The sequence below is a fragment of the Haliotis asinina genome, chromosome 8 (genome assembly GCF_037392515.1).
Source record: "Haliotis asinina isolate JCU_RB_2024 chromosome 8, JCU_Hal_asi_v2, whole genome shotgun sequence".
NCBI classification, from domain to species: domain Eukaryota; kingdom Metazoa; phylum Mollusca; class Gastropoda; order Lepetellida; family Haliotidae; genus Haliotis; species Haliotis asinina.
Window position 1 is genome coordinate 15,386,410 of NC_090287.1, and position 23,996 is coordinate 15,410,405.

At 43.6% G+C, this 23,996-nt stretch overlaps 1 protein-coding gene across 1 annotated transcript in view; it reads right to left on the bottom strand.

Moving 5' to 3' along the window:
- LOC137293621 (elastase-like) overlaps positions 1-20,419 on the bottom strand; it is a 43,405-nt gene extending 22,986 nt beyond the window's left edge. The window contains exon 1 of the mRNA XM_067824270.1: positions 20,333-20,419. Coding sequence (XP_067680371.1) covers positions 20,333-20,363 — 31 coding nt within the window. The 5' untranslated portion in view covers positions 20,364-20,419. The remainder of the gene's footprint in view (positions 1-20,332) is intronic.
- Between the last annotated feature and the right edge of the window lie 3,577 nt (positions 20,420-23,996).

Sequence of the window (23,996 nt, forward strand, 5' to 3'; positions counted from 1 at the left end):
TGAGAGAGTTTGGAAGTGTTTCATCATTCACAGATGGTCACGGGTTGGTCGGACGTGTGAGAGAGTTTGGAAGTGTTTCATCATTCACAGATCTGCACGGGTTAGTCGGCCGTGTGAGAGAGTTTGGAAGTGTTTCATCATTCCCAGATCTTCACGGGTTAGTCGAACGTGTGAAAGAGTTTGGACGTATTTCATCATTCACAGATCTTCACGGGTTAGTCGGACGTGTGAGAGAGTTTGGAAGTGTTTCATCATACCCAGATCTTCACGGGTTAATCGGCCGTGTGAGAGAGTTTGGAAGTGTTTCATCGTTTGATAGCCATCGTGTTTGATAGCCCACACATAAACGTAAACGTGCTGAGGCAAATTTATATTCTAGGGTAAGTGCAGCTTTTTGTGTGCTTAATGAACACTTTAGACGACATGTTAGAACATACAGTGAAGCAAATGTTTCCATGTTCATTGAATTTGAGAGAAATGAAACATCGCCAATAACAGCAAAAAACAAGGGTGCTGAACTTCAACAGCACCATGTTAGATTCAACCACCCAGGCACAACAGTCTAGTGCATGTGGAGCACAGGCTTCCTATGCAGCTTGTAGCAGCTGGAGATTTGACAGGTGTGAATCGGTTCCGAAGGGCTTGGAGCATATCGGTCATCTGGCCTATATGTTTGGGTTTTTTTCTGGGTCTTCCAGAAAGAGGTCTGTCCTATACTCTACCAGTGGCCTGGAACCTGTCCCTGAGTCTGTGAATGGCAGGGAGACACCTGAAGACGGCGAAAAACACTTCTTGTGAATTCACCATCCTGTAACCACAGGCAAACTGTAGCGCAAATGGGGTTGCGCAGCATAGAGAGTATGACAAGTCTTCTTATATACTTTCCTCGCTTCGGATCGAAAAATATTTTTCATGTCAAAATAAAATATCACCACCACCAAAAGTACACTTCCATTTCCTCACTTGGTTGTGCTCTCATATTTCTTACCCGATGTTTACTAACGTGAAATATGTTTTATTCAACATTCGAAGCGCCGCTCGTGGTATTCAGATCGTTCTTCACCTCCATTACCCCTACCAGCTTCCGGTTGAACGGAGTGACGAAACAAGAATAAGTAGAAATTAGAAAGACAAACCACATTGGAGTTTATTTGCTTTATCTGTCGTCGCTATTGGTAGAAAGTTCGTAATATTTATTCTACATAAAAACACAACTGGCGCAATGGGCGAATGAAGCAGGGGAGGTAACTTTAAGTATACCATGTAGAATAATATCCTCCTGTTCCTTCACTCTGTTGAACCAGAAGCTGGAAGGGGGAATGGAGGCGAAGAACGGTCTGATTCACCACGAGTTGCGCTTAAAATGTTGAATAAAAATATTTCACGTGAGTAATTGTTCAACTTAGGGTTGGAAATGTGAGAGCACAACCCCAGTGAAGAAATGGGTGTATACTTTTGATGGTGGCAATATTTTATTTTGACAAGAAAAATATTTTTCGAACCGAAGCGAGGAAAGCACGTTGCTGGCACGTAAGAGGACTGGTCATTTTCTCTATGATGCGCAGTCCATTTGCGCTACAGTTTGCCTGTGTTGTAAGCATACAATGGCCCTGCTTCTGTCGTGTGTAATGTCTCGACCGCGCCTTGGAAGGGATTACAACGTGTTGGCATGTTCTGTACCTCAAGTTCATCCCACAGATGCTCGGTCGGAGATCAGATGAGACGATTTGGAAAGCCAGCTAAGGCACCTGTTACATGAAGCGTGTGGGGTCGGGGGTTGGGTTGAAACAGCTTCCCCTGGCGGTTAGAAAATGAGAGAAAATGAGTTCGCAGGATTTGGTCGATGCCGCGATGTGTTGTAAGATTGCCTTGAAGCACTGCTAGCTCTGATTTATCCGTGTAGGACATGCCTCACCACGAATGACGCTTAGACGCTTACTCCATCCCGTTGAACGCTGTTCGTTGCAAAACATTAGTGTCGACGTCGATAGACACGTTGTAGCGACGTCGCCCATGTCACATCACTGAAGCAAACGCGTTCCCTGTGTTGTAGTCGTGTCCAGACAGGTCCAACTTTTGGTCGATATGCTCGAAGTCCCACTTCACACTGAAGATTTCTGATGGTTGGTGGGAAATGTTTAGAAGACCAGGCACCTGTCCTGCAATATCTATTGCTGTAGCAAATCAGTGACACAGGTGCAAACCCAGGTGAATAGGTCCTGAGCAGGAGTGGTCAGTCTTGGTTTTGATCTCTTATGGATCACTTGGGGTCGAATTGAAACGGGTATGCCGATGCCATAATTGAGATATGCTGTGATGGACGCTGAAGTGTCTTGCAACTGGCAGACTTGGACACCTGCTTTCAAACGTCCAGTGGCGATATTTCAGTAAGTTTGCACCTTCGTTTACGTCATAAATTTCATAATGAAGGGACCATTGTTTGGCCTTTTCACAGTTCTACTCATGTTTCCTACACATTTCGTGGAAGACGTTTTCTACCTGCACTTTTCATGCATCGTTTTCATTTTACACCTCAAACGTTTACACACACTGTTTGGGATGCGTTTGCACACAATACGCAATACCCACGACATGATTAACGGGAGTCAAATATAGGATTTGTCTTAATAACGATTGTTGTCCAAATCTATCTACATACAATTCTTAAAATGTTTGTGCGTTTCTTGTTTTGAAGAGTATATGTTATGTACTCAGAGCCAGCATGAGCTGCGACAGATTTTTAAATCAGTTGATGGTTTTAAATGTTTAATCCATTAATTACACTCTTCACACGCATGTTTAACAAGGAATTATATAATTACTCCTCGTTTCAGAAACACACAGCAACGCATTTCATGCATCATGTGTAATAACAAACAGCTTGTAATAAAATATGACGGATAATTACGGCATTCTGGACCACTTCACGCGAAATTATATTTTGATTTCAAACCACAAGACTTTTACCACAGCTAATTTACATTCGGCTTCAAAAAACAAACATTCCCTCTCCCTTTCACCGGATACAGGTACAGGTACATGCCAAAAGTTTCTTCTGTGCCTTGAGTCAGTAAGCATGTTTAGTTTTACGCCACACTCAGCAGTATTCAAGCTATATGGCGGTGGTCTGGACCAGTCAATCCAGTGATCAACAGCATGACCACTGTCCAGAGCATGCATTAATCCATATATTTCAAATGTTTGATGCTAGGTATTAAATAAACGGTTCCTGTCGGAAATGTGTATTGGACGTGTGTTAGTTTGTTGTGCGCTCAGCATTATTCCAGTTACACGCTATGAGAATTCATTGATGTGTGTCAACCAAGCCAGCGAGTATGACCACCCGATCCCGACCACCCGTTACGACAATCATGGATTGCTAAAGATCAGTTCTACCCGGATCAACGCGGGTTAGTCGGACGTGTGAGTGAGTTTGGAAGTGTTTCATCATTCACAGATCTTCACGGGTTAGTCGGACGTTTGAGAGAGTTTGGAAGTGTTTCATCATTCACAGATCTTCATGGGTTAGTCGGACGTGTGAGTGAGTTTGGAAGTGTTTCATCATTCACAGATCTTCACAGGTTAGGTGGACGTGTGAGAGAGTTTGGAAGTGTTTCATCATTGAGAGATCGTCACGGGTTGGTCGGACGTGTGAGAGAGTTTGGAAGTGTTTCATCATTCCCAGATCGTCACGGGTTAGTCGAACGTGTGAGAGAGTTTGGAAGTGTTTCATCATTCACAGATCGTCACGGGTTGGTCGGCCGTGTGAGAGAGTTTGGAAGTGTTTCATCATTCACAGATCTTTACGGGTTAGTCGGACGTGTGAGAGAGTTTGGAAGTGTTTCATCATTCACAGATCTTCACGGGTTGGTCGGACGTGTGAGAGAGTTTGGAAGTGTTTCATCATTCCCAGATCTTCACGGGTTAGTCGGACGTGTGAGAGAGTTTGGAAGTGTTTCATCATTCACAGATCTTCACGGGTTAGTCGGACGTGTGAGAGAGTTTGGAAGTGTTTCATCATTCCCAGATCGTCACGGGTTAGTCGGACGTGTGAGAGAGTTTGGAAGTGTTTCATCATTCCCAGATCGTCACGGGTTAGTCGGACGTGTGAGAGAGTTTGGACGTGTTTCATCATTCACAGATCGTCACGGGTTAGTCGAACGTGTGAGAGAGTTTGGAAGTGTTTCATCATTCCCAGATCGTCACGGGTTAGTCGGACGTGTGAGAGAGTTTGGACGTATTTCATCATTCCCAGATCGTCACGGGTTAGTCGAACGTGTGAGAGAGTTTGGAAGTGTTTCATCATTCCCAGATCGTCACGGGTTAGTCGGACGTGTGAGAGAGTTTGGAAGTGTTTCATCATTCACAGATCGTCACGGGTTAGTCGGACGTGTGAGAGAGTTTGGAAGTGTTTCATCATTCACAGATCTTCACGGGTTAGTCGGACGTGTGAGAGAGTTTGGAAGTGTTTCATCATTCACAGATCGTCACGGGTTAGTCGAACGTGTGAGAGAGTTTGGAAGTGTTTCATCATTCCCAGATCGTCACGGGTTAGTCGGACGTGTGAGAGAGTTTGGAAGTGTTTCATCATTCACAGATCTTCACGGGTTAGTCGGACGTGTGAGAGAGTTTGGAAGTGTTTCATCATTCCCAGATCGTCACGGGTTAGTCGAACGTGTGAGAGAGTTTGGAAGTGTTTCATCATTCCCAGATCGTCACGGGTTAGTCGGACGTGTGAGAGAGTTTGGAAGTGTTTCATCATTCACAGATCTTCAGGGGTTAGTCGGACGTGTGAGAGAGTTTGGAAGTGTTTCATCATTCCCAGATCGTCACGGGTTAGTCGAACGTGTGAGAGAGTTTGGAAGTGTTTCATCATTCACAGATCGTCACGGGTTGGTCGGACGTGTGAGAGAGTTTGGAAGTGTTTCATCATTCACAGATCTGCACGGGTTAGTCGGCCGTGTGAGAGAGTTTGGAAGTGTTTCATCATTCCCAGATCTTCACGGGTTAGTCGAACGTGTGAAAGAGTTTGGACGTATTTCATCATTCACAGATCTTCACGGGTTAGTCGGACGTGTGAGAGAGTTTGGAAGTGTTTCATCATACCCAGATCTTCACGGGTTAATCGGCCGTGTGAGAGAGTTTGGAAGTGTTTCATCGTTTGATAGCCATCGTGTTTGATAGCCCACACATAAACGTAAACGTGCTGAGGCAAATTTATATTCTAGGGTAAGTGCAGCTTTTTGTGTGCTTAATGAACACTTTAGACGACATGTTAGAACATACAGTGAAGCAAATGTTTCCATGTTCATTGAATTTGAGAGAAATGAAACATCGCCAATAACAGCAAAAAACAAGGGTGCTGAACTTCAACAGCACCATGTTAGATTCAACCACCCAGGCACAACAGTCTAGTGCATGTGGAGCACAGGCTTCCTATGCAGCTTGTAGCAGCTGGAGATTTGACAGGTGTGAATCGGTTCCGAAGGGCTTGGAGCATATCGGTCATCTGGCCTAGATGTTTGGGTTTTTTTCTGGGTCTTCCAGAAAGAGGTCTGTCCTATACTCTACCAGTGGCCTGGAACCTGTCCCTGAGTCTGTGAATGACAGGGAGACACCTGAAGACGGCGAAAAACACTTCTTGTGAATTCACCATCCTGTAACCACAGGCAAACTGTAGCGCAAATGGGGTTGCGCAGCATAGAGAGTATGACAAGTCTTCTTATATACTTTCCTCGCTTCGGATCGAAAAATATTTTTCATGTCAAAATAAAATATCACCACCACCAAAAGTACACTTCCATTTCCTCACTTGGTTGTGCTCTCATATTTCTTACCCGATGTTTACTAACGTGAAATATGTTTTATTCAACATTCGAAGCGCCGCTCGTGGTATTCAGATCGTTCTTCACCTCCATTACCCCTACCAGCTTCCGGTTGAACGGAGTGACGAAACAAGAATAAGTAGAAATTAGAAAGACAAACCACATTGGAGTTTATTTGCTTTATCTGTCGTCGCTATTGGTAGAAAGTTCGTAATATTTATTCTACATAAAAACACAACTGGCGCAATGGGCGAATGAAGCAGGGGAGGTAACTTTAAGTATACCATGTAGAATAATATCCTCCTGTTCCTTCACTCTGTTGAACCAGAAGCTGGAAGGGGGAATGGAGGCGAAGAACGGTCTGATTCACCACGAGTTGCGCTTAAAATGTTGAATAAAAATATTTCACGTGAGTAATTGTTCAACTTAGGGTTGGAAATGTGAGAGCACAACCCCAGTGAAGAAATGGGTGTATACTTTTGATGGTGGCAATATTTTATTTTGACAAGAAAAATATTTTTCGAACCGAAGCGAGGAAAGCACGTTGCTGGCACGTAAGAGGACTGGTCATTTTCTCTATGATGCGCAGTCCATTTGCGCTACAGTTTGCCTGTGTTGTAAGCATACAATGGCCCTGCTTCTGTCGTGTGTAATGTCTCGACCGCGCCTTGGAAGGGATTACAACGTGTTGGCATGTTCTGTACCTCAAGTTCATCCCACAGATGCTCGGTCGGAGATCAGATGAGACGATTTGGAAAGCCAGCTAAGGCACCTGTTACATGAAGCGTGTGGGGTCGGGGGTTGGGTTGAAACAGCTTCCCCTGGCGGTTAGAAAATGAGAGAAAATGAGTTCGCAGGATTTGGTCGATGCCGCGATGTGTTGTAAGATTGCCTTGAAGCACTGCTAGCTCTGATTTATCCGTGTAGGACATGCCTCACCACGAATGACGCTTAGACGCTTACTCCATCCCGTTGAACGCTGTTCGTTGCAAAACATTAGTGTCGACGTCGATAGACACGTTGTAGCGACGTCGCCCATGTCACATCACTGAAGCAAACGCGTTCCCTGTGTTGTAGTCGTGTCCAGACAGGTCCAACTTTTGGTCGATATGCTCGAAGTCCCACTTCACACTGAAGATTTCTGATGGTTGGTGGGAAATGTTTAGAAGACCAGGCACCTGTCCTGCAATATCTATTGCTGTAGCAAATCAGTGACACAGGTGCAAACCCAGGTGAATAGGTCCTGAGCAGGAGTGGTCAGTCTTGGTTTTGATCTCTTATGGATCACTTGGGGTCGAATTGAAACGGGTATGCCGATGCCATAATTGAGATATGCTGTGATGGACGCTGAAGTGTCTTGCAACTGGCAGACTTGGACACCTGCTTTCAAACGTCCAGTGGCGATATTTCAGTAAGTTTGCACCTTCGTTTACGTCATAAATTTCATAATGAAGGGACCATTGTTTGGCCTTTTCACAGTTCTACTCATGTTTCCTACACATTTCGTGGAAGACGTTTTCTACCTGCACTTTTCATGCATCGTTTTCATTTTACACCTCAAACGTTTACACACACTGTTTGGGATGCGTTTGCACACAATACGCAATACCCACGACATGATTAACGGGAGTCAAATATAGGATTTGTCTTAATAACGATTGTTGTCCAAATCTATCTACATACAATTCTTAAAATGTTTGTGCGTTTCTTGTTTTGAAGAGTATATGTTATGTACTCAGAGCCAGCATGAGCTGCGACAGATTTTTAAATCAGTTGATGGTTTTAAATGTTTAATCCATTAATTACACTCTTCACACGCATGTTTAACAAGGAATTATATAATTACTCCTCGTTTCAGAAACACACAGCAACGCATTTCATGCATCATGTGTAATAACAAACAGCTTGTAATAAAATATGACGGATAATTACGGCATTCTGGACCACTTCACGCGAAATTATATTTTGATTTCAAACCACAAGACTTTTACCACAGCTAATTTACATTCGGCTTCAAAAAACAAACATTCCCTCTCCCTTTCACCGGATACAGGTACAGGTACATGCCAAAAGTTTCTTCTGTGCCTTGAGTCAGTAAGCATGTTTAGTTTTACGCCACACTCAGCAGTATTCAAGCTATATGGCGGTGGTCTGGACCAGTCAATCCAGTGATCAACAGCATGACCACTGTCCAGAGCATGCATTAATCCATATATTTCAAATGTTTGATGCTAGGTATTAAATAAACGGTTCCTGTCGGAAATGTGTATTGGACGTGTGTTAGTTTGTTGTGCGCTCAGCATTATTCCAGTTACACGCTATGAGAATTCATTGATGTGTGTCAACCAAGCCAGCGAGTATGACCACCCGATCCCGACCACCCGTTACGACAATCATGGATTGCTAAAGATCAGTTCTACCCGGATCAACGCGGGTTAGTCGGACGTGTGAGTGAGTTTGGAAGTGTTTCATCATTCACAGATCTTCACGGGTTAGTCGGACGTTTGAGAGAGTTTGGAAGTGTTTCATCATTCACAGATCTTCATGGGTTAGTCGGACGTGTGAGTGAGTTTGGAAGTGTTTCATCATTCACAGATCTTCACAGGTTAGGTGGACGTGTGAGAGAGTTTGGAAGTGTTTCATCATTGAGAGATCGTCACGGGTTGGTCGGACGTGTGAGAGAGTTTGGAAGTGTTTCATCATTCCCAGATCGTCACGGGTTAGTCGAACGTGTGAGAGAGTTTGGAAGTGTTTCATCATTCCCAGATCGTCACGGGTTGGTCGGACGTGTGAGAGAGTTTGGAAGTGTTTCATCATTCCCAGATCGTCACGGGTTAGTCGAACGTGTGAGAGAGTTTGGAAGTGTTTCATCATTCCCAGATCGTCACGGGTTGGTCGGCCGTGTGAGAGAGTTTGGAAGTGTTTCATCATTCACAGATCTTTACGGGTTAGTCGGACGTGTGAGAGAGTTTGGAAGTGTTTCATCATTCACAGATCTTCACGGGTTGGTCGGACGTGTGAGAGAGTTTGGAAGTGTTTCATCATTCCCAGATCTTCACGGGTTAGTCGGACGTGTGAGAGAGTTTGGAAGTGTTTCATCATTCACAGATCTTCACGGGTTAGTCGGACGTGTGAGAGAGTTTGGAAGTGTTTCATCATTCCCAGATCGTCACGGGTTAGTCGGACGTGTGAGAGAGTTTGGAAGTGTTTCATCATTCCCAGATCGTCACGGGTTAGTCGGACGTGTGAGAGAGTTTGGACGTGTTTCATCATTCACAGATCGTCACGGGTTAGTCGAACGTGTGAGAGAGTTTGGAAGTGTTTCATCATTCCCAGATCGTCACGGGTTAGTCGGACGTGTGAGAGAGTTTGGACGTATTTCATCATTCCCAGATCGTCACGGGTTAGTCGAACGTGTGAGAGAGTTTGGAAGTGTTTCATCATTCCCAGATCGTCACGGGTTAGTCGGACGTGTGAGAGAGTTTGGAAGTGTTTCATCATTCACAGATCGTCACGGGTTAGTCGGACGCGTGAGAGAGTTTGGAAGTGTTTCATCATTCACAGATCTTCACGGGTTAGTCGGACGTGTGAGAGAGTTTGGAAGTGTTTCATCATTCACAGATCGTCACGGGTTAGTCGAACGTGTGAGAGAGTTTGGAAGTGTTTCATCATTCCCAGATCGTCACGGGTTAGTCGGACGTGTGAGAGAGTTTGGAAGTGTTTCATCATTCACAGATCTTCACGGGTTAGTCGGACGTGTGAGAGAGTTTGGAAGTGTTTCATCATTCCCAGATCGTCACGGGTTAGTCGAACGTGTGAGAGAGTTTGGAAGTGTTTCATCATTCCCAGATCGTCACGGGTTAGTCGGACGTGTGAGAGAGTTTGGAAGTGTTTCATCATTCACAGATCTTCACGGGTTAGTCGGACGTGTGAGTGAGTTTGGAAGTGTTTCATCATTCACAGATCTTCACAGGTTAGGTGGACGTGTGAGAGAGTTTGGAAGTGTTTCATCATTGAGAGATCGTCACGGGTTGGTCGGACGTGTGAGAGAGTTTGGAAGTGTTTCATCATTCCCATATCGTCACGGGTTAGTCGAACGTGTGAGAGAGTTTGGAAGTGTTTCATCATTCCCAGATCGTCACGGGTTGGTCGGACGTGTGAGAGAGTTTGGAAGTGTTTCATCATTCCCAGATCGTCACGGGTTAGTCGAACGTGTGAGAGAGTTTGGAAGTGTTTCATCATTCCCAGATCGTCACGGGTTGGTCGGCCGTGTGAGAGAGTTTGGAAGTGTTTCATCATTCACAGATCTTCACGGGTTAGTCGGACGTGTGAGAGAGTTTGGAAGTGTTTCATCATTCACAGATCTTCACGGGTTCGTCGGACGTGTGAGAGAGTTTGGAAGTGTTTCATCATTCCCAGAACATCACGGGTTAGTCGGACGTGTGAGAGAGTTTGGAAGTGTTTCATCATTCACAGATCTTCACGGGTTAGTCGGACGTGTGAGAGAGTTTGGAAGTGTTTCATCATTCCCAGATCGTCACGGGTTAGTCGGACGTGTGAGAGAGTTTGGAAGTGTTTCATCATTCCCAGATCGTCACGGGTTAGTCGGACGTGTGAGAGAGTTTGGACGTGTTTCATCATTCACAGATCGTCACGGGTTAGTCGAACGTGTGAGAGAGTTTGGAAGTGTTTCATCATTCCCAGATCGTCACGGGTTAGTCGGACGTGTGAGAGAGTTTGGACGTATTTCATCATTCCCAGATCGTCACGGGTTAGTCGAACGTGTGAGAGAGTTTGGAAGTGTTTCATCATTCCCAGATCGTCACGGGTTAGTCGGACGTGTGAGAGAGTTTGGAAGTGTTTCATCATTCACAGATCGTCACGGGTTAGTCGGACGCGTGAGAGAGTTTGGAAGTGTTTCATCATTCACAGATCTTCACGGGTTAGTCGGACGTGTGAGAGAGTTTGGAAGTGTTTCATCATTCACAGATCGTCACGGGTTAGTCGAACGTGTGAGAGAGTTTGGAAGTGTTTCATCATTCCCAGATCGTCACGGGTTAGTCGGACGTGTGAGAGAGTTTGGAAGTGTTTCATCATTCACAGATCTTCACGGGTTAGTCGGACGTGTGAGAGAGTTTGGAAGTGTTTCATCATTCCCAGATCGTCACGGGTTAGTCGAACGTGTGAGAGAGTTTGGAAGTGTTTCATCATTCCCAGATCGTCACGGGTTAGTCGGACGTGTGAGAGAGTTTGGAAGTGTTTCATCATTCACAGATCTTCACGGGTTAGTCGGACGTGTGAGAGAGTTTGGAAGTGTTTCATCATTCCCAGATCGTCACGGGTTAGTCGAACGTGTGAGAGAGTTTGGAAGTGTTTCATCATTCACAGATCGTCACGGGTTGGTCGGACGTGTGAGAGAGTTTGGAAGTGTTTCATCATTCACAGATCTGCACGGGTTAGTCGGCCGTGTGAGAGAGTTTGGAAGTGTTTCATCATTCCCAGATCTTTACGGGTTAGTCGGACGTGTGAGAGAGTTTGGAAGTGTTTCATCATTCCCAGATCTTCACGGGTTGGTCGGACGTGTGAGAGAGTTTGGAAGTGTTTCATCATTCCCAGATCGTCACGGGTTGGTCGGACGTGTGAGAGAGTTTGGAAGTGTTTCATCATTCACAGATCTTCACGGGTTAGTCGGACGTGTGAGAGAGTTTGGAAGTGTTTCATCATTCCCAGATCGTCACGGGTTAGTCGGACGTGTGAGAGAGTTTGGAAGTGTTTCATCATTCACAGATCGTCACGGGTTAGTCGGACGTGTGAGAGAGTTTGGACGTGTTTCATCATTCACAGATCGTCACGGGTTAGTCGAACGTGTGAGAGAGTTTGGAAGTGTTTCATCATTCCCAGATCGTCACGGGTTAGTCGGACGTGTGAGAGAGTTTGGACGTATTTCATCATTCCCAGATCGTCACGGGTTAGTCGAACGTGTGAGAGAGTTTGGAAGTGTTTTATCATTCCCAGATCGTCACGGGTTAGTCGGACGTGTGAGAGAGTTTGGAAGTGTTTCATCATTCACAGATCGTCACGGGTTAGTCGGACGCGTGAGAGAGTTTGGAAGTGTTTCATCATTCACAGATCGTCACGGGTTAGTCGAACGTGTGAGAGAGTTTGGAAGTGTTTCATCATTCCCAGATCGTCACGGGTTAGTCGGACGTGTGAGAGAGTTTGGAAGTGTTTCACCATTCACAGATCTTCACGGGTTAGTCGGACGTGTGAGAGAGTTTGGAAGTGTTTCATCATTCCCAGATCGTCACGGGTTAGTCGAACGTGTGAGAGAGTTTGGAAGTGTTTCATCATTCACAGATCGTCACGGGTTAGTCGGACGTGTGAGAGAGTTTGGAAGTGTTTCATCATTCACAGATCTTCACGGGTTAGTCGGACGTGTGAGAGAGTTTGGAAGTGTTTCATCATTCACAGATCGTCACGGGTTAGTCGAACGTGTGAGAGAGTTTGGAAGTGTTTCATCATTCCCAGATCGTCACGGGTTAGTCGGACGTGTGAGAGAGTTTGGAAGTGTTTCATCATTCACAGATCTGCACGGGTTAGTCGGCCGTGTGAGAGAGTTTGGAAGTGTTTCATCATTCCCACATCGTCACGGGTTGGTCGAACGTGTGAGAGAGTTTGGAAGTGTTTCATCATTCCCAGATCGTCACGGGTTGGTCGGACGTGTGAGAGAGTTTGGAAGTGTTTCATCATTCACAGATCGTCACGGGTTGGTCGAACGTGTGAGAGAGTTTGGAAGTGTTTCATCATTCCCAGATCTTCACGGGTTGGTCGGACGTGTGAGAGAGTTTGGAAGTGTTTCATCATTCCCAGATCTTCACGGGTTGGTCGGACGTGTGAGAGAGTTTGGAAGTGTTTCATCATTCACAGATCGTCACGGGTTGGTCGGACGTGTGAGAGAGTTTGGAAGTGTTTCATCATTCACAGATCTTCACGGGTTAGTCGAACGTGTGAGAGAGTTTGGAAGTGTTTCATCATTCACAGATCGTCACGGGTTAGTCGGACGTGTGAGAGAGTTTGGAAGTGTTTCATCATTCACAGATCGTCACGGGTTAGTCGGACGTGTGAGAGAGTTTGGAAGTGTTTCATCATTCACAGATCGTCACGGGTTAGTCGGACGTGTGAGAGAATAGGGAAGTGTTTCATCATTCAGAGATCTTCACAGGTTCGTCGGACGTGTGAGAGAGTTTGGAAGTATGTCATCATACCCAGATCGTCACGGATTAGTCGGACGTGTGAAAGCGTTTGGACGTATTTCAGTCATGTCAGAACGTGTTAGTTAAAAGTTGGATGAAAGCTAGAATTGATGTTAGGTCTAAGTTCAACACTTTGATGAAAATTAAAAGTAGTCATATGGAGCAGATTAATCCAAATTCATGCCAGGGGGGTAGGGGACGGTTGGGCAATAGCACATTAACGGGCAGCCTTAGGTTCAGCTGACGCTGTACAAACGCTGAAGAGTACGCGACCGAAATATACGATCTGACACTTTTCATCTCAAAATGGACCACTGCAATCTTAAGGAGTTGGAGAAAACATGCCTCTTGGAGTCTATTTCCTGCTTTATAGTAAATTCGAAGCACCAAAAACATTTTGGTAATAGTTATGTCTCCATTAGTTAGTGGTTCAAAAACATTTTTTTAACAGGATCACTTTTGAAAGTACAAACAGATGGATATATAATCTACTGACGTAAGCGAAATGACAAGCGTAGCACGACATTAAGTATGTCTCAACGTTCATAGCAAAGCTATTAGTGGGTTCACTGTTTACTATGATTGCACAACAACTTTAGTTTTTCCTGGATTTTATTAGTTCCCCCTTTCATTTATAAATTTCCACTTTGGCTGTTTAAAGCAATGGGTGGCTGTTGGTTACGGGCAATAATAGCAGCGAAATATAAGCGTTATGTCTTACGCAGAAAGCTAATTGTACGCCTCAATGCCAGTACTGATATTTTGCAGCATTTCGATTTATAGAAGATTTTTTTCCATATTATACATTTCAGGTACTTTTTATTGACAAAAGTGATGGACACGATTGAATGGGCCAAACTGGATGTCCGCCATGCCTATCAACATGGATGCAATACACTCTAGATCTGAGAAGGAAATCTACTCCGACTTTTTGTGTAAAGGAAGATTTTCTTTCACTCCACAATGATCACCATTTGGCGATTTTAAGTTAGTAAATTTACAATGTCAACAATCCAACACCAAAAATAGTAGTCATGATGGCTTGAGATGTTCTGGGTGTGATACGCAAGGGGTTTCGAACAGCTGTAGGACGTTAGGTACCTTTAATGTTTAGTGAACGAGTGAGTGAGTTTAGTTTTACGCCTCTTTTAGTTATATCCCTGCAACATCACTGTGGGGGACACCAGACATGGGCTTCAACGGTTGTACCCATGTGAGGAATGGAACTCGGACCTTCGACGTGACAGTGAACCCCTTAACCACTAGACTACACAGCGCCCTTTAATGTTGAAGTGGTGTTCGTCACGCCAGGAAGAAAGGAAGACTGGGAGTTCTCTCCTCGAAAAGCCTAAAGGTGGCCAGTATAGTCAAAATAATACGGCAGCAGGTTCATTTTCGGCCTGAATTATTTTCAAGAGCTGATTACATTCGTTGAGTGTTGTGACATCTGTAAACATACATGTAGAAGGCAGGTCACCTATTCTGACACTCCATTTTAAGTAAAATAATTATTATTATTAGTGTACAGTAGAGTTGTTGTAAAGCTCAAGTCGGCATGTTTTAGCTCACTGGCTTCCGTTTACGGTGCACAACGAAGGACGTTTAATTTTTTAAAAGGAAATATACCTTTAGTTGGCAGGTGTTTGCAAGTAACGGTGATGGTTTGATAACTTTGTAAAAATTGTTTGGGGAGTATTTAAGGTATGTGAAAATATGACAAGTCGCCGACTTGTTCTGATCCGCTATTGATACCTGTGAAGCTAATGGTGGCTAATGGTTCCAGGAGCCTGTAAAAGCTCTCTTGAAACGGTACATTACAAGGCCATGGCCCACGACCGATGACAACTTTAGAGTTACAACGACAGTTCATTTGTGTGAAAGGTTTTTAATTGCAACAGTCGTTGAGACTAAGTCTACTTATGGACTGTCCAAACTGACCCGTATCTGTGTCTGAGAGTTGTAATGTTCATCCGAGAAAGCAGCAAAAAGTGAGACCATGCGTTTTTGTATAATCTGATGTTTACATTCCCATTTAATCGGCAGTAACGAAGAGCCGGAGGGTTTTAATTGGTGTTTCTTTGTGCAATCGTGAGATCATTAAAAGACACCCTACTTGTTTCGAATGTTTGTAAAACAGGAAACAAGACATTATAGCAATAGCTTTTCATTTAAAGATGCACTGTGCGTGTGAAACATGGGACATCTGCACAGATGTTCCACGTGTTGTGAAGCATTTACTGCTGAACTGAATGGATGTTCACGTGTTATGAAGCATTTACAACTTCATTGCATGGATATTCCACGTGTTGTGAAGTATTTACTGCTTCAATGCATGGATGTTCCACGTGCTGAGAAGCATTTACTGCTTCAGTGCGATGCATGTTCCACGTGTTGTGAAGCGTTTACTGCTTCAATACATGTGTTGTGCACGTGTTGTGAAGCATTTACTGCTTCAGTGCGATGGATGCTCCACGTGTTGAGAAGCATTTACTGTTTCAATGCGATGGATGCTCCACGTGCTGAGAAGCATTTACTGCTTCAGTGCGATGCATGTTCCACGTGTTGTGAAGCGTTTACTGCTTCAATACATGTGTTGTGCACGTGTTGTGAAGCATTTACTGCTTCAGTGCGATGTATGCTCCACGTGTTGAGAAGCATTTACTGCTTCAATGCGATGGATGTTCCACGTGTTGTGAAGCGTTTACTGCTTCAATACACGTGTTGTGCACGTGTTGTAAAGCATTTACTGCTTCAATACATGTGTTGTGCACGTGTTGTGAAGCATTTACTGCTTCAATGCGATGGATGTTCCACGTGTTGAGAAGCATTTACTGCTTCAGTGCGATGGGTGTTTCATGTGTTGTGAAGCGTTTACTGCTTCAATACATGTGTTGTGCACGTGTTGTGAAGCATTTGCTGCTTCAGTGCGATGCATGTTCCACGTGTTGTGAAGCATTTGCTGCTTCAATGCGATGGGTGTTTCATGTGTTGTGAAGCGTTTACTGCTTCAATACATGTGTTGTGCACGTGTTGTGAAGCATTTACTGCTTCAGTGCGATGGATGCTCCATGTGTTGTGACATTTTTACTGCTGCGCTGCGCTGATGTTCCATGTGTTGTGAGGCATTTATGATAGACATGTGCAGAAAATTTCAAAATATGATGCACCAGTGACAAGAATGACATCCGATTCAATTGCCTATTTCGACTTGTTCACTCAAATGCTCACACATACTCACACATTTTATGCTCATTCATATGATCTATTTCAAATATCTAGAAATCACGAAATTTGTGAAATCCTGTTAAAGAAAAAAAGCGAGACTACGCGACTGAAGACAGATCTGAAGCAGGTGACTGTGAACACAAACCAGATGCAGAGAGATTCCAATACTTCACACCCTGGCTCTACTGTGTGTGGATATAATCCGCTTGTTTGTACACACAATGATGTTCCCTATAGCATCTGTAGCTGATGAAGGCTTGCTTAGTTGCTTAAGGTTTTAACTACTGATGAATTAGTATTAAAACAAAATGGGTGATTAAGAGAGTATTCAAACCGATGGGAACAGGATCACGTGGAAAGGGGAAGATATACTCAGGAGGCTACCAGAGAGTGTGTAAGTTTAGTTTTACACCGGTTTTAGCAATATTCCGGCAATATCAAAGTGGGAAACACCAGAAATGGGCTTAACACATTGTACCCATTGAGATCTAACCAAACTTTGGCTTGAAGAGAACGCATTAACCATTGAACTACCCCACTGCGTTCCCGTTCTCCGTAATAATGCATGCTACTCCGTAATGCTTCAAGTGAGATATTAATACCCATTGTAATTCAGTTCATGTGTGAACTCTTTGGTATACTTTTCATATAACTGGAAATGTTTTTGTTATTTTCTTTGTCATAGAAATATTACAAATAATTGTTACAAATGTTTAAAAACGGTAATATTGCATTGCCAGAAGAGTACAAAGTCTTTCTACTGCAAATCCTAACTGTCCGTACACGCATTTTGCACCAGTCAAATGTTCTCCATCATTACCATAGCAACCACAGCGTGCATGTCAAAGGTCAAGATAGGCGATATGCACAACAAAAATGCTTTAATGGGCGTACCTCCTACTTACAGCATATAACATTTCGGTGAGCAATGGGCGGTGATATCTAAATCAGATCGGATTTTAGCAACCTTTAAAGACTCGAGTGCTCATGTTCTCAATTAAATTTATTTTCATTTCAGAGGATACACAATAGTGTAAGGGATGGTCAAAGTTCAGTGTAGGCGGACAAAGATGTTTGCATATACATATGAAAACATTATCTATACAGGATGTTCAGCTTCCCAGTATAATGAGTGACTACGTTGGTTTTAGCCGCGTCAGCAATGTTGCAGCTATTCGCGGTTATCCATTCGTAAACATCTACTGGGTATACCTAAAACGGAAGCAAAGTCACACTGATTTCATAACGTACATTACTGAGGCGACGCATGTTAAACATATCATTCGTTTTCAGCCAGCGTATTTCTTAATACACAGGTTATCGGCATGTCCTAGATATGTCAGGTAGAATGTGTGGTTCCAGTTATTTCAAGGACCAACGAATTGGAAATGTCATGACATTTCATGTAGAAACACTCACAGAACATAGCAGGACGCAAGACGGGGTGATATTTATGAGTAACGCCCGATCTTAGATTTCCGACAAACCACGTTAAATGGAAGAAGAACTGACTCGTAAATAAAACCGATAAAACCATGCAGCATTCGGACGAAATCTCTTGTGGAAGCAAAGTTGAATGTACAATTCCCACTTGATCACGGGTTTCCTGCACCATCGGTGGAACTTGTCATAGACACGTGCAATACCACGTGACACGTTCTCTCAAAACATGTGAGTACGTGTTACAAGTCGTCAAAACATGTGAGTACGTGTTACAAGTCGAAATGAGGATTTGCATCGGGCATTTTTTTTATTTATATGAAAATGCCATCCACATGTCTTCTAGATAATACTATAAGCTTTGCTGAGGTTTTGATTGCTGTAATCCTGAACAAGCCACATTTCAGTATGAGTCGAATCTGTTTGAAGTTTTCATACAAAGAACACACTTGATTTGACCCCAAAAGTGACATGTAGACGTCATGGACTGAAGAAAAGTTTCATATAGTTGATAATAGTTAATTGCTGTTAAGTTTGATCCCCTTTACAGCTTTCAATCGGTTGATCTTTTATCATACATCTTTTATCACATAACCTAGATGAGGTATGAGTCAGTGAGTGAATGAGATTAGTTTTACGCCGCCCTCAGTTATATTCCAGCTATAGTCTGTAAATAATCGAGTCGGGAACAGACAATCCAGTGATCAACAGCATGACCATCGATGCACCCGCACTGGTTAGTCGCCTGTTACGACATTGATGGGTTGCTGAAGGCCAATATTCTAACCCGGACCTCCATGGGTATGAGGTATGACTGATACCCCATGTTTGTAGGTAAAGCACCTGGCTGATGATGGTTTGTAGGAGTACAACCAGAATGAAAATGTATAGTTTGGGTATAGGTACCTTGAAGCCGTCTTTCGATGTTTAACAAAATAAGAATAGCACAATATTCGAGGTACGTATTTGTCTCCTTGTCTTTGGTGTGTTCCGAATGTAGTGGCTACTTCATTGTGTTCCACATTTTCGGAGCGGTGTTATGGTTTCCGTGCCTTTGTTTGTTTGCCGACCGCAATGTGAGACATCCTTGCATTATCTGAAGAAAACTGGTCAAGTGTTCCAGGTAAGGACGTACCAAGTGGTCAGTTCTTTCGTTTAATCACAGTTAGTCGCCGCAATTCGTTATAGAGAATTACGTCCTTTGGACACCCCGAAACTTCTGATTGTTTCTACGTTTTACAAAAGTGAACCAAATGTTAGAGGTCCCTGAAAATTTAGGGCTGACATCCTACATTAAGCACCAATAACTGGAATATTGTTCATTCACTCACTGTTGTCCATTTGGGGGGAATATCTGGAGAACGAACAACGCGAGATGTGCACGATCGGCGAAATCTCTAATTGCAAATTGTGGCAGGCATCATGACATATAGACGCCCTTTTCTTTTTTAACTGATTTGGGGAGGAAAATGTCAACGATGATCACTTAATGCAGCCATAGGAATGTCAGCTATCAAGTCACACGGGGAACTTCATACAACAAAGAGAGGCATTTTATCCTTTTTTCACAACTGTTTTAAAACTATTTTTATCAAGCTCTTTATGGAACAATATAACTTCAACTTAATGTAACTTAATTACAAACCTAAGCCCCTTGAGAGACTTATGATCAACCCCTAACCAGCAATAACCAAGGGATCTGCAAAGAAATGAACAAAGCTAGATTTGTGTGTAGGGGACTTGTACCAAGACTGTATTTGTAATGCTATAATGTTATAGGATATATTTTAAAACCATTAAGGAAGCGTTTTCTTTTTGAGTTTAGCGAACCTTTACCCCGAGTTGATATCAAAGCAGATGTAATTAATTCTGGCGAAAACAAGTCATGATGGGTCACAGATTTGCTCACTGTAAGCTTTTCATTCGAAGTTAAAAAAAATCGCATCTTTTCGCTCAGTTTGGCCATGTTTATACTGGACAACATGTCAGGAGTACAACACACACGTTAACACTGGACGAAAATGGTTCGCTGTCAACCATTTTAACATCCCTGATAAATAAATAACATAAGAACTCTGTGATAATGTTTCCTTAAAGTTATCATTTGGCATTTGCAGTGGGAAAAATTGTATAGTCAATTTGTGTAGTCATTGTACATTGTTCTGCCTCGTTTTTAATTGAACATACATTTAACGCTGTCAGCTGTTGTCGTGTGTAAACATACCATATATTAAAACGTATCGGACAATCGATATTAAGGATATATCAGAATGAATGAGAATGGTTTACGCCGGTTTTAGTAATATTCCAGAGCCAGAACTATAAGTTCATTCATTCTTTGGACCCCTGTAAGGAATCGGACATGGGCCTTTAACCCTACGAGGGAACGCTTAAGACACTGTGCTAGCATAATAGGCCGTCCGACTAGATAACGTGATTTGCCTCTTATTTATCAACATAATCCTCATGACAGTGATTGTTCCCCATATGAAACGGACAACGGTCTAGCAATGATATAATAACGAATACTAGTAAATGTAATCACAATATGTGAAAACTGAATCAAACAAAATTAAAGTTTTGTCTTACCTACAACGTATATCAGTAGTACAGTCCTCATCTCGACGGGTCTTCCAAGGGTGCACAACACAGCTCGAGGCTAGCCCGCTTACCTCATGTCAGTGTATCTACTTCTGACAAGTTACGATGGCAGATAATGCCCGAGCATCAACGGTTCATAACGGTTCTCCCTCCGGACTCCTCCTGCACGTCGGGCTGCGACCTCGTCGACGAATGGCGAACTTGCTGGACTGTTACTGCAAGGCTGTGAAATGTTCTGTTCGTCAACGATAAATTCTCGTGTTGAACGGAGGTGTGAACTCCACAGTAAGGTGCCGCTCGCCTGAGTACAAGAAGTTTTTGTGAGAGAGTGAGGTTACTTTTAGGCCGCACTCAGCAGTATTCCAGCTATATGGCGACTGTCTGTAAATAATCTAATCTGGGCCATACAACCCAGCGTGAGCATCGATCTGCGCAATTGGGATACGATGACAAGTGTCCACAGTCAACGAAGCTGTCCACCCTCACCCGTTAGTCGCCACATACGACAAGCATTGGTTACTGAAGAGCAAGTCTAATCCAGATCTTCACGGGTTAGTGTTTGTGTAAACACACTTTCGTTAGTGCCATATCATGTGACTATTCGCCTTCACTGGCTTTATAAAATGTGAATTACCTTTTTATGGTGTGATTATATGCATTTGGTTTTACGCCGCTTGTGCCAATATTCCAGCAACATCGCGGTGGAGACACACATTGTATCCATGTGAGGAATCAAACCAAGGTCTTTCGTGTGACGGACGAACGCTTTAACCAGTAGGTTACCCCACGGCCCCACGAGACACGTTGACAAAGATATACCGCCAACAAAAGCACTTTTGACAGGGGGACATAACGGTAGCTGAAGCCTGGTGACTAGGGTGTTGGCATGTCACTAGGGTGCTGGCATGTCACTAGGGTACTGGCATGTCACTAGGGTGTTGACATGTCACCACGGTGTTTGCACGTCACTGGGGTGTTGGCATGTCACTAGGGTGTTGGCACGTCACTGGGGTGTTGGCATGTCACTAGGGTGTTGGCATGTCACTAGGGTGTTGGCATGTCACTAGGGTGATGGCACGTCACTAGGGTGTTGGCACGTCACTAGGGTGTTGGCATGTCACTAGGGTGTTGGCATGTCACTAGGGTGATGGCACGTCACTAGGGTGTTGGCACGTCACTGGGGTGTTGGCACGTCACTGGGGTGTTGGCACGTCACTAGGGTGTTGGCATGTCACTAGGGTGATGGCACGTCACTGGGGTGTTGGCATGTCACTAGGGTGTTGGCATGTCACTAGGGTGATGGCACGTCACTAGGGTGTTGACATGTCACCACGGTGTTTGCACGTCACTAGGGTGTTGGCACGTCACTGGGGTGTTGGCACGTCACTGGGGTGTTGGCATGTCACTAGGGTGTTGGCATGAAAAGAAAACACTCTCTTCAGTACCCATCCAAATCTGGATAACTAATCTTTAAATCATACTTCATGGTGGAGAGGTGGCCAAGTGGTCACAGTGTTCGCCGGGTTCGATTCCCCGCATTGGCACAGTGTTCAGTGTCCCCTGCTGATATTGCTGGAATATTATTGAAAACGGCGTAAAACGTCACTCACTCAAGTCATCACTACTTGGACTGTGCTGTTTTCTTCACAAGAAATACATTGATTCAAGTGTATATAGGAAAAGTATTCATACTCGGCTTTTGTTCGAATAATTCGGAATAGTCATTACATTAACTTTAACCGTCAACATGTGTCATCATGGTAATTGTTGTGAACAATTCTTCATAAATACATGTTTTGGGTTTTGGATTTTGGATTCATTTTCATCAACGCCAGTGCTTCCTATGGAATTGTTCATTTTTAGTAGATCAAATCTGATGCGAAAATATTTAAAGTTGTTTAGACCATGCAATTCATGAAGTTCTTTCTATCTCGATATCACTTTTGTTATTCAATGTCGATATTGTTATCAGTGAGTATGTGATAAAACGTAAGTAAAAAAAATATCGAAAGCGTCTAATTACAATTCTAGCTGCAATTCTTTCTTCGCCTAGCTACTGTAGGACAACGGGCAGTAGGGAAGCAGTTTATCACAAGTAACTTACTGTCTAGTTAATATTGCATGACAGATAAACACTGACACCTCATGCAAAGCAACTGGTAAATTTCCGCACCCACAGACCCACCGACCCGATTCAAATTATGACACGATTTCGTGGGCCAGAAAAAGATATAACCGGTTATGAATCTTGTAAGGGAGGTATGTGTACTTCCCTCCACTGGAAGTCTCCCGTGATGACACACTGCTCAAAACACGTGGGTTTTAAGTTGTTTTCAAAGCGTACTTGACCACGAAAATGTTCTCAGCTTATTTATAACTCCATTTTTTAGTTTGAGTTTGGAGTAGATCACGAAAACAATTTCGAGCGTTGAACCCAACTGAGAAACGTTTCAACCTCGGGGCCTGATTACTGCAGATATCTTACGCTACAAACACAGACAGCGATAAATATATGTTTGGGTGTTTTTTTTTCAGGAAAAGATGCAAGATAGCCTTGACATCATCGTTCATACTCAGATTAGCAATGCATTCGTACCTTACTGTCTCTCTGTCAGGACCAGAATATTTCCCAAAATATTTGTATAAAATACATATTTATTGAAACATATCAAAACTTAATTCATCATGTTGTACATGTTTTCGCTCAGAGCTTGAACCATAAAACATGTTGCCCTCGTCGAGGGTGGACAGCTTATACCCAGGTCGGGTCGTCCTGCCTTGGAGGCTCTACGGGTGGGCGGGCTGTTAAATCCAAACGATATTTAAACTCGCGGTCGTGCACTTGAACAGGAGAAAATTAGTGTAAAATACGTCATTGTATAGATCTAGTTACAGCTACCAAAATGAATTCACTGTAATACAGGACTCGGCTGTGAAAAAATGACAATACTTGCTTTTCAGTTATGTTGAGTCATAGGATTGTGTTTCGCAGTAGACGCCCCTGTATGGAGTGACCGTTGTGTAAACGTCGTTGACCTGATGCTGCAGCGAGAACGGATGTTAGGAAAATGTCACCGAAAGTCAGTCGGGAGAAAGAGAAGGTCATACGAGATACTGCCGATGGTTACTTGAGTGTGTATGTTTTATTGTTGTATTACGGCGTACTCAGCAATATACCAGGTTTTGGCGGCAGTCTGTAAATAATCGTGTCTGGACCAGACAATCCAGTGATCAACATCATGAGCATCCATCTACGCAACTGGTAAACGATGACACGTGTAAACCAAGTCAGCGAGGCTGACCGCACGATCCCGATAGTCGTCTGTCACGACAAGCGGGGACTGCTAAACACCACCTCTAAGTCGGATCTTCACGGGTAGATACACATGCACCCGTGTGTCAATATACGTTCCATCAACCTATGTCGAAGTAGCCGACTAAATGGCTCACGTTATCAGACTCAAATGACGCTGTATCTGATTTGCAGATGAAGTCAATCATCTCTGATGATAATTTACAGGGCACCATGATATTGTTTGCACACCGCCGTCATAAGGGTGGAATATTGCTAAAACAACAACGACAGCAGAAGAAACAAGACTGCGGTACATGTGGTATCATATGAATTCATTTCAGAGTATTTTGACTCAGT